General features: G+C 37.9%; 2 protein-coding genes across 6 annotated transcripts; one reads left to right on the forward strand and one right to left on the reverse strand.

Moving 5' to 3' along the window:
- The first annotated feature begins 477 nt into the window (after positions 1–477).
- On the forward strand, positions 478–5,973 carry LOC112201560 (pentatricopeptide repeat-containing protein At2g27800, mitochondrial). Of its 5 annotated transcripts, none has more exons than XM_024342464.2 (7): positions 478–749; positions 1,540–2,971; positions 3,500–3,811; positions 3,910–4,255; positions 4,335–4,486; positions 4,995–5,582; positions 5,661–5,973. In XM_024342464.2, exons 2-3 carry the CDS (start codon positions 1,650–1,652, stop codon positions 3,501–3,503), a joined length of 1,326 nt encoding a protein of 441 aa, XP_024198232.1. In that variant the 5' UTR covers positions 478–749; positions 1,540–1,649; the 3' UTR covers positions 3,504–3,811; positions 3,910–4,255; positions 4,335–4,486; positions 4,995–5,582; positions 5,661–5,973. The 5 variants fall into 5 exon arrangements, with proteins under 5 accessions (XP_024198232.1, XP_040362943.1, XP_040362942.1 ...); XM_040507009.1 differs by having other exon boundaries at positions 5,696–5,973; XM_040507008.1 differs by having other exon boundaries at positions 4,998–5,582.
- Positions 5,974–6,778: 805 nt separating this feature from the next.
- LOC112166136 (histidine biosynthesis bifunctional protein hisIE, chloroplastic) lies at positions 6,779–10,591 on the reverse strand. Its single transcript, XM_024302908.2, has 6 exons — positions 10,491–10,591; positions 9,368–9,552; positions 7,843–8,088; positions 7,657–7,752; positions 7,396–7,547; positions 6,779–7,182 (listed from the first exon to the last, which is right to left on the reverse strand). Exons 3-6 carry the CDS (start codon positions 7,999–8,001, stop codon positions 6,978–6,980), a joined length of 612 nt encoding a protein of 203 aa, XP_024158676.1. The 5' UTR covers positions 8,002–8,088; positions 9,368–9,552; positions 10,491–10,591; the 3' UTR covers positions 6,779–6,977.
- Positions 10,592–11,032: the final 441 nt, after the last annotated feature.

The following is an 11,032-nucleotide window of genomic DNA, read 5'->3' on the forward strand; positions in this document are numbered from 1 at the left end:
CCTTGATCTAGCGCTGGAGAACCTTGATCGAGCTCCGAATAGCCTTCGTCGAGCACCAGAGAGGCTAGATCGAGCGCCGGAGGGCCTACGTAGAACGTTGGAAGGCCTACGTCGTACCTCGGAGAGGCTGGGTCCAGAGCGCCTGGGTCAAGCGCCGAACGCCGGAGGGGCTGAAACGTCGCCGGAGCTGGAGGTCAGTTGGGGGGAGAGAGAGAAAGAGAGAGATATCGGGGATGAGAAGCTCGAGTGGCAGTATGTAATTTGTTAATTAAGCAGAGGGCAGAATAGTCATTTCTCTTTAAATTGGGTTAGTGAGAATAAAAATCTATTGTTGGGGTAAGTGGAATAACTTTAACTCATTTTTAGACTTTTGGTCAAGAATCCAAAAAAAAAACACAATTGGTACCCCTTCAAAAAAAAAAAACAATTGGTATAATCTCACGTGCCGTGCAGCCCGTGCTTTTCACCTTTGCAGCCTCCTCCTTCTTCTCCTCCGTCTCGGTCTATCGCAAGGGCGCAAACATACACTGACTCTCTACTCTCACACTAGTCACTACAAGAAAGTAGTCTTTTATCGACCTCCTCCCACCGCTACATCTCCTCCTCCTGAAGCACTTGATCCGATCCTCTCATCCTTCATACCTTCTCCTGATAATCCTTTCAGGTAGTTTATGACTTGATATTGAATTATTGATACAGACAAGCAGACAAGCAGAAGCAGTTCTGTAGTTGGCCGGAGACCTCCAAAGGTTCGTATAGCTCTTCCTTTTCCAGTTACATGGCTCTAGGCGTGTTGTCTATGTCTATTTCTCAAAGCTTAGTGAATTGTTCATCTGCTGCTTTTGTTTCAAGAGGGGTATCTGTGTTTTGATATGGGTTTTGGTGTAGAGTGTAAACCGCTTGTGGGTTTAGATTTCTTTTCATATTTTGGATTCTGGGTCCAGCTTGAATTCCTTCTTATCTCCATGTGCATATCCCCAATGAGTTAGAGTTGTACCTAATGAAAGAGAGACCCTGTTTCTTGATTTATGTGATTGTTTGTTGATCAAATGCAATTAACTTTGTGTGGTTATAGAAAGGTCTATTTTGAATGGTTTTTTTTATGCTATGTGGTTGTTGATTTGGGAGACGATCAAGTACGTATCTCCTTTATGTAATTTGTTGAAATGACCAAAACGATTCGTTTTTGTGTTTTAATTTTGTAATGCTGTTAATTGGGATCATTTAAGAGAAACAGTGATGAGCTTGCAGACCTGTAATGATTTGCAGGTATTATCGTACATTTCAGCTCGGTTCCGAATTTGTAGTGCTTCTCCCAGTTACTCTCCCAAAAATATTTTCTTTCCATTTTGTTTCTTCATTTGCTTTTCTGTAGAGCATTTGATATGTCTATACTGTGTGTTGATCTGTTAGATGATGGAAGTCCGCATTTTTAATGATTTGAGAAAGGATTCCCTTGTTTTATAAAATTTCATTATATTATAGTTGTTTATCTGACTGAGCTTTAATTTTCTTTTGTTGTTCTGCTTGTCGTTTCAGTTTTCTTGCTGAAAAGCCATATGGTATACGGACGCCTACCAAATTAGCAAGTTCAGTAGCGCAGAACTTGGTGTCTCTCACCTTTCGGTAATCGCTCAGTTATCGCTAATATGATTTCTCTTCGTAGATATTGCTGCAGAAATAGTTGCATGCTCAAAAACCTCAATAACAAGCTCTTTTGTGAACACCCTTTTCATCAAGACTTGTCCAACCTGAAGAGCATGGATGCTCATTCATATAGTTTGAATCCCATTAATAGTACTCTGAGGCCAATACACTATTTGACTGAACCCCACTTTGACATAGTACCCAAAGTTGCTTCCAATGGATTTCTTGGTATATACAAGCGATTTTCATTGCATAAGTTTTACTCATCCCCATCCCGATCTTTTAGAAGGAGAGAAAATAAAAGATTAGAATCCAGTAGAAAACCAACCCTTAATGAAGCCCAATTTCAAAGGTCTGTATCCCAGTTGTTGCCTAGATTTACACCTGAAGAACTATGCGATGTTATAACTAAGCAAGATGATCCTCTTGTGTGTTTAGAGTTGTTCAATTGGGCATCGCAACAGTCGCGGTTCAAACATGATGTTAACAGCTATCACATTACAATAAAGAAACTTGGTGTAGCTAAGATGTACGAAGAGATGGATGACATTGTCAACCAAGTGCTTGCTATCTCTCACATGGGTTCTGAGGCGCTTTTCAATTCCATTATCTACTTTTTCACAGAAGCTCGGAAGTTGACTAGAGCTGTCAATATATTTAAACACATGAAGAATAGTAGAAACATGGACTGTAGGCCTTCAGTTAGGACATACAATATTCTGTTTACTGCCTTTTTGAGTAGGGGATGTAATACCTACATAAATCACATGTATATGGAAACCATAAGATGTCTGTTTAGGCAAATGGTGAATGATGGGATTGAACCCGATATTTATACTTTGAATTCAATGATTAAGGGGTATGTTCTTTCCCTTCATGTGAATGATGCACTTAGAGTATTCCATCAGATGGGTGTGGTCTATAACTGCCTGCCAAACACATTTTCCTATGATTATCTCATCCATGGATTATGTGCTCAAGGCCGAACAAACAATGCTAAGCAGTTGTGCAATGAAATGAAGACTAAAGGGTTTATCCCGAGTAGTAAATCCTACAACTCGCTTGTGAATGCTTTGGCTCTTAGTGGAGAGATTGAGGAGGCAGTGAAGTATTTGTGGGAGATGATTGAGAAGCGAAGGTCAACTGAATTCATTACTTATAAGACAGTACTTGATGAAATGTGCAGACAAGGACAGGTTGGACAGGCAATGAAGTTGCTAAAAGAATTTCAAGAGAAAGACATTCTGAGTGGGCATGCTTACAGGAAGCTCCGATATGTGCTTGAAGATGACTATGGAGATTCTGTTTCCCATACTCGATTGAGGTAGTATTATTGATCATATATGAACACATCTTCATTTTAATTTGACATGTATGTATCTTCTGGACTACCAGTATCTTTAGTCTGGGCTACTCTCTCAAGGAGTATATGTGGTTAGAAACTGGTTTTCAGTTAAAATTTCTTCTTTGGTTTGTGTCAATAATATTGCCAATTTGGTTAGGATAATAGTATGAATTTTGTTGTTTCTTATTTACCTGTACTGGTATGCAGTTCTTGGATTATAATTTATAAGCCATAACTATCCTATCCTCACTTGTAGCCTAGTTGACGATAAAATTGATAAACAAAGTCTGTGATGAAACTTTCTCACTTACCAAATAAACATTTGTCTGTTAGAGCAGGTTGATACTCTGCTACCTGTTTGAACCTTTCTTATTAAGGATTGTGAAGGGCACTGTACGGGAATCCTGCTACCTTGGAGTGATCTCTAGTTATTAGTTTGCATCTTATTGGATTTGCTTAGTTGGTTTGAACAAAGTCTGATTCAGTGGCTCCTTTGTTGTTTTGCAGATAAACAGAGTCTAAAGATTACTCACATTTTTATAGCTGAAGTTAGCCAATGCATCATTAGATATAGTTTGATGATCACAGAAAGGGTTGCCATTTGGTTGAAAATCATTCTTAGGCAATAATAAAGCTTAGCCCACCAAAACACAATGCTGTTAACAAATCAGCACAGCTCTTGCTGCCAAGCATGTATTCAGCTGCCCCTCTTCCACCGGCACATGCTCATGTGGCATCATCATCCTCGTCCAAGACAAATCCAGTTGTTTTAGGAGCACCACCATTCCTCTGTTCGACTCCATGGACTCACCGTCACCGGTCAGTGTACCAATATTCAATCTGGGGTATTTATTTTATGTTGTGAAAATCTTTAATGTTGAGATGAGTAATTACTAAACTCTGAGTGATCATGGCAGAGAAGGCGAAAAATGATGCAATGAATAAGGTGGCATGTGTGGCTGAGCTTCTGGTCGAAGCAGTGAATGGTGGGGTGAAGGAGTTGTTTATAAACGAGAAGCGAATTGAGCTTGAAATCCAAGCATTGGCTGCCACCATTTCGCGCTTCATCAAGCAGACTGATAAGTGGTTATCAGTCGCCCACATCTCACAGGAATGATCAGTGGTGGTCATCTTATGGACACCGTACAGTTGTTAAACTACTTTTGAATTGACATTAAGACACATTTACTCGGGCAATTAATGACATCCGGAAGGAGTATGAATTGACTGGAATATCTTAGAGTAGACATGGAAAAGCAAAAGGTTTGCTCATTACTATCTCCTGGAATATCTTAGAGATAAATCATGTTCTTGAATTGACTTCGTTTAATTAAAACTTCAGGCAGAAAAACTTGTTTGAGAAAGGGAGGTAGAATGTGAGAAAAGCTTGAAGAATGCGAAGAAGAATCTAGGCAGCACTTAATGCGTGTTCAGGAGGAACATACTGCGCTGGTATTTGTGGGAAAGTGGTGCATGCTATTAAACATAAAACTGGTAATCACTTTTTGCAGAAAATACATTTGTTTGATACTGACACGATGGTTTTTTTTTTTTCTTCCTATGCATTCTCTGACATTATCAAACATTTACATTTAGTAGAGGAGTAATTATTTTCCACATGTTAAATACCTCTCAGCATATATTGCATTGAACAAATTCTTCGTTCCTTTGCATTCACCATTAGTCTATATGTAAATTATAAGCTGATAAAACAACAAAAGCAGAAAAAAATTGTTTTGTACTCAAGTCTGTTTGCACCGGTAATAATTCTACTATATAGCCTACCTGCAATTTTGTTAGAGACTGGGCAACTCTTTTCATAAAATTAATCCTAATTTTACCCTTGGCCCTGTTCTAAGGAGCTCAGTTTTGATTTGGCAAGTTGCTCCTTTTCTGAGGCATTTCTGTCACATGCTTCTGACTGTTTTTAACTACACCAACTAGTTTGCCACATATGGAGGAGAGCATTATTGACTTTCATATTTGTTGGTCTACTTTTCAGCAGGAACATGATAAAATGGAACAAAGTCTAAAAGCGAAACACATGAAGAGCTGAGGCATATCCAACTTCAAGCTGAAAACAAGTTGAGAGATAGTTGGAAGAGGCAATCAGGGAGATTGAGCAACTGAAGAAAGAGAGAAAGAGAGAGTTTGCGTGCAGAACTGAGGGTTTTTTGGGAATTTGCAGACTCAATTGACACAAGCACATGAAGACGTTCAGCATTGAGAACCAGTGTTGGGACTGTGGGGACTCAATCGACACAATTACAAGAAATCATTCAGGAACACCGAAGTTGGGAATTTGCAGACACATTCTTGAATGCTTTCTTGTACTTGTTCCCAACACTGGTTCTCAATATCTGAACGTCTTCTTGTGCTTGTGTCAGCTGAGTCTGCAAATTCCCAAAATGCCTCAGTTCTGCATGCAAACTATCTCTCCTTCAGTTGGTCAATCTTCCTTACTGCCTCTTCATGCAGCTTTAAGCTCAAACTAAATTGTGTCTAATATGCCTAAGTTACTAGACTGAGAGCTTTGAGGCTTCAGCATGAAGATGAGATTAAGACGCTTCAGGAGGACTTGTCTTCCAAAGTACTTAATCTTCCCTGTGTTCTTTCTGAATTGTTTTTTTTTTTTTGGCACATTTTTTACATATTCTTGTTATCCCAGGAGGAGAAGCAGAGGGCATTAATGCAATTGCACAGGGTCTTCATCAAGAGGGTTTACCTGCGGAGTCTTAGTTGTGCTTTTGGTTGGGTTTGTTGGTTCTTAGCTTGTTGAGTCTTTTACTGGTGGTGTTCGAGATTTGCCTTGCAGTTGATTAAACAGCAAAAGAGTTTATGTACAAAACTGAGAAGGATTCTTTACCATGTACTTTTACCTGCTTTATTTCTTTTTACAGATGTCTTGGTCTAGTCTATTGAAGTTTCAACTATAAATCATCAAGAAATAAAAATGGAGCTGAAGAGATCAGATTTGGGAAGGAGTTCTTTCTGAAGGTTCAGAAAAAGATTTAAGAAATATTGTAATTATTCATCTTTCATATCTGGATGTATATAATGCATGGATTATTTACATTGCATGAATTATAGCCAGTCACCTAGACCCAAACTCGTTTGATCCCCCCAATGTAATAAAAAAAAAATGCACTCCTGTTGCTTTTTAAGTGCGATAGGCGTATTCTTTAGTTTGGAGTGTCATGAACAAACAGAGAATCCTATCTTCAGATTAGTGATGCTTGTGTAATTTTACTAATAATATCACCAATAGAAATAAAAGCAAATCTGCAACAAGGGTTTCTAGGAGAAAACAATACCATAAGAACGTTATTTACGCTTCAATTACCTGCGTGACACTTAATATTTTCATTTTGAGTTTCAATCATTCATATAGTTATGGGGAGTTGTTTATGTTCAACAATCCACATTCAATATTCAATAAATATAAGAAAATTACCGATCAGATCACTTTTGGACACTACTATTTCTGAAGACATGTATATTACAAACTCTCCAAACCTAATTGGAATTGAATATAATCAAATTCTTTTTCTTATCTTTTTTTTTGTTGAATAAAATCAAATTCTTTTTCAATTTAGTAGAGAGCCGACTGCCCTAACGATTTTACCCGTCTCTGATTTGGCAACTTTTTGTACCAGCCATGGAATCCAGTATTCATAATCTCAAGAGATCGTAATTTGCAAAATGTGGTGAAGAATATAAATTTCGGGCTCTGAAACATATTCTCTTCTCAAGTGATCCTTCGTTCTGGGCAAATCTGGAGACAGGTTTATCATTATACTCTAGAATTTGATGATTTTCAATCCAAACAGTATCAAAGTAACAGCATCAGTACAAAACTACCAACTTAGATGCAAACAAGGTGCAAAAATACCACCTACGGTGGTGAAGAATATTTAATCATAACAAACAGACTATCTAAACTTTGAATGGCATGTCTCAAAACTTGACAGAATACAGTCCGTGTCTAGCCTTGTGTCTTGCGACTTCTCTTTTCCTCGATACCCGACTGAGAAAATCTACGTCGTAGAATTTCTAGAACATCTTCCATTTTTCCATCTTTAAGGGCCAGCAGAACCATGGAATGATAGAGCACATCTCCCATCTCTGCAGCAGTACGTGACTTATCCTCATTCTCCTCTAATGTTCGACATAGCTCATCTGCCTCTTCCCTAGAGTGAGAAAAGAAAACCATCAGCTCGTGAAAATACAGAAGATAGATTATGTATTAGCATAGTGTTCCAAGTATATACACATACATTGCCAGTATACATATTACTTCTCTAATTCCCTTAATAACTTGTTGATTTCTTGAATAAATTTTGAGTACTATCTTCAGAAAGTAGAAAGAATATGCAATCATTACAACTCGCATAACATCATACCTGATTTTCGAACACAACAATTTCTCATCAAGTAGTAGTCGTCTCGTCCACGAGGGCTTTCCAGGTTGTGGGACTTCTAGTTCTCCTTTTCGCTTTGCAATTGTAGATTCTAAAGAGTTCAGAGTGGTCAACGGGAATTTATCTCCTCCGCTCTGTCACAGATTATCTGAATCACTTACAAAACATAGTGTAATTTGACCTGCGTAATGAAGAATAATAGAAGACATAGTAATCTTGTTCTAATTGTTTAAGGCTGAAAACCTGCTGATCTTCTAACAAATCAATCAACGAGGTGTAGTAGCAAGTCTCTGCTCCTGTGTGGCAAGTAGGGCCATCAGGCTTCCCTAGGTATATTATCTGAGAAAAAGTACCAAGTCAAGGTAATATACGAGCACGAAATGCAAATATTAGCAAATATGTTTCAACAAGACTAGACCAACAACATACAGAGTCTCGATCACAATCAAGGAAGATGTCATGGACATTAATGAAATTATTGGAGGTCTCTCCCTTTGTCCACAGTGCTGATCGCGACCGACTGTAGAATGTGGCCTTCCGGGAGGAGATTGTTGTAGCCACTGCTTCCCTGTTTGCAAACCCTTGCATCAAGATGGCTCATGTGTCAACATTTTGGGCTATTGCAACTGCTAAACCTTTGTCATCCCACTTTACACTGTCTAACACTGTTTCGACCTGAAAGCATGTCCAAAGTTTCTATGAAGAAACAGGAAAAAGAGGACAAAAGATGACTAACAAATGAGATTAATGCATAACTCATTTAAGGAGTAGTCATATCTGACAAAACACAAGCCAACTTCTATGAGTTTGGCAGAGACTAAACAGCTTATTCAAACAAAGGTGGAAAAATAAAGTGTGTGTTGATATGAAAACAAGAAACTGACAAATCTTTATGAGTGGTTCATCAAAAGGAAAAAGGAAAATGATAAACTAAAATCAGTAAACTTTAATAAATTGCATCAGTGTGATTGAAAATGATAAACTAAAATCCGTAAAAACTAAAAAATTGCATCTGCGGTAATTCACACATATTGAATAGGGGATGGTGGTAAATCACACAGATGAGGTTCTTCCAAAACTAAGAAAATAAATATGGATAAACAGGATCCATATAAACATGATGAATGGGGAAAAAAGAAGAAGTATAAACTAATGGATTACAAAATTGAAACCAGTTGAGTGTCATCAGATAAACAAGAGTGCTGAATGATGAACACCCTAAGACAAATACATGGTAACTAAGACTTCACTATAGAAAATTTTGTTCTTTCTTTTGCCAAACTTTGTAATGTTTCTACCTACACCCTAATCAATATATGGTAGACACTGTAGTGACATGTCGATGGTACTAGTAATTATATGATTTAAAAGTGCACTGGGAGAAAGAAGTCTGAAAAGTAAGTTTAGATTCTGACATGGCAATTACCTAACTACATTTGCGACAATACCTGGTTAGCCAAGGAAAAGGAAACTCACAAGTATATGGTTTGTAAATAACACGTACAGTTAAGGAAAAGGGGTTGGTATGAAAAGGCCAGAGGTAGCTCAGTATACCATACATCAACTAAAGGGCAATGATGGATACTTTGAAGAGAAAATTTTGTTATATAATGAGAAACTCCATTGCATTTGCTTCTGTATCAAATGTTTTTCAGACAGGTAACATCCCTACCACATCAGGCTTTGATAGACACGATGCATTAGACACTATCACTAGTGAAAGTGTGGGAGTCTCATTGAACTAGAAGAAATAATCATTTGTGATAAATGAGTTATATTGTTTCATGTTATGGTTGACAGGTTCAGGATCTGCTGAGTAAAAGAAAACCATCCATTTAATATCATTCACAGGTTTTTGTTTTAGACATGTACCAGTCCCTACCATATTACAGTGAACAAGGCATACACCTGACAAGAATGACAATCAATATGGGATTACTACATAAATAGGCACCTTTGATTGAAGATGAAGGTCCCTGTTGAAGTTGTTGGTGGAAGCATAAACAAGACAATTGCTCTTTCTTTTGAAATTCACTCTACCATGATAAAATGAAGTAGATATGGAAAGCCGAGACGGGGAAGAAACTCTGACCGATTGCAGACAATGGAACTGTGAACTTGCCATTCATATGAACCTTCCTGTGACAATGAAAGCAAGATGAAAATGAATATGAAAATGAAAATGAAAACGAAAACGAAAATGAAAGAACATAATTGACCTAACATCTAATTGAGAGACATTTACTAAATTCTGTTATTTTGTCCTGATTTCACACTATAGTCAAGTAAGAGTAAGTTTTTGTTACATGAACCATATTGAATAAGTCAGTCATCAATCTATCACTGACTAGTTGTGATTGTATATGGCGCCATTATCTGATTCTAGTGTTCTTACTCAATCCTACTGAAACACACAAAACCATGCATATGGTAGCAAAAAGTTGTAGACTAACTCAACCAACAAAGCAGAACAGCTATTCCCAAAATATAAAAGAAGCTTATGGCATTGAAATTCAGTCAACCATGTAAGCAAAGCAAAACTCATTGAAATCCTGAGTGGTGCTGTTGGGATTTGGAGAGTACCCAAAAACAACGCCTGAAAAAAACAACCGAGAACAGCCAGTGTGTTATAGATTTTCTCATACATAAATTCATTATATTATGGATTTGGGTATGAAAATGACTCGGTAACGGGTGCTCAATTCTAGTAGTGATGAAAAGCCGACGACATAGGTAAGCCAAAGCCCATCTTGAATCTTGAGTAAGATGACAAACAAGAAGAAGAGTCTTCAAGTAGAGGAGAAACAAAGCAAGTTATAGATCGTAATGAAACTAGTAAGCCAATCTTGAATTTTGAGAGATTCAAGATGGACTTCACTAGTTTGATATTACCATCTGACTGTTGTTTGTTTCTGCTCTACTTGAACAATCTTCTTCTTCTTTGTCGTCCTACAATTGCCATTGTTTGTCACCAGAAGAGTCTCCTCCTTTCTCTCTGTTGCTTCTGGGTCTCACATTTACTTCAACTCTTTTTAACTCTGAAACGAAAGAGAAGGAGTTGGAGGAGGTTGTCTTACCCTTTTCTCTGGTTCAGTCCCTACTTCCACCACCGGCTTCTGCCCAACACTGACGGCGTCGGCTTTTTCATCACCATTTAGGGTTTAAATGCCAAGATGACCCGCGAGGCCCAATTCCAAAACCAGCCCGACCCAATTTTTTGGCCCCTTTGTTGGGGTTTTATTTTTTTTTTTCGATTTACCAAATTTTATCCTCACACCAGAAGATTGATTTTGACACTCACATTGGAACTAAGGTTAAGCTTGAAGTGTTTGAGATTACAATGGTGTGAGTGGATCATTAAGTCTGTTACAGGTGTGGACGCGTGAAGGGTAGAAAGGGGGCCTTGTTCTCTTGGTGGGAACTTTCCTAGATCCAAGTGGGAGATGACTAGTGATCGATCTTGTCATCCTCTTTTCTAAAGTGATGGTAATTGCCTTGTCGTGGGTGATTCAAGGGCTGATTTTCTGTCTAAACCCTAGAGAAGTATATTTTAGGCTACTCATATGTCTTAAAGTAAGTTGGATAAAATTGGGTTGAACTTTATGAGAGACTATTATTA

Source organism: Rosa chinensis, chromosome 5, assembly GCF_002994745.2.
Source record: "Rosa chinensis cultivar Old Blush chromosome 5, RchiOBHm-V2, whole genome shotgun sequence".
NCBI classification, from domain to species: domain Eukaryota; kingdom Viridiplantae; phylum Streptophyta; class Magnoliopsida; order Rosales; family Rosaceae; genus Rosa; species Rosa chinensis.

Coding starts and splice junctions, on each gene's coding strand:
- LOC112201560 (XM_024342464.2), top strand. CDS start 1,650: ATGATTTCTCTTCGTAGATATTGCTGCAGAAATAGTTGCATGCTCAAA.
- LOC112166136 (XM_024302908.2), bottom strand. CDS start 8,001: ATGCAAGGGTTTGCAAACAGGGAAGCAGTGGCTACAACAATCTCCTCC. Junction 7,753..7,842: donor TTGATTGTGATCGAGACTCT/GTATGTTGTTGG, acceptor ACTTTTTCTCAG/ATAATATACCTAGGGAAGCC. Junction 7,548..7,656: donor ATTTGTTAGAAGATCAGCAG/GTTTTCAGCCTT, acceptor AATCTGTGACAG/AGCGGAGGAGATAAATTCCC.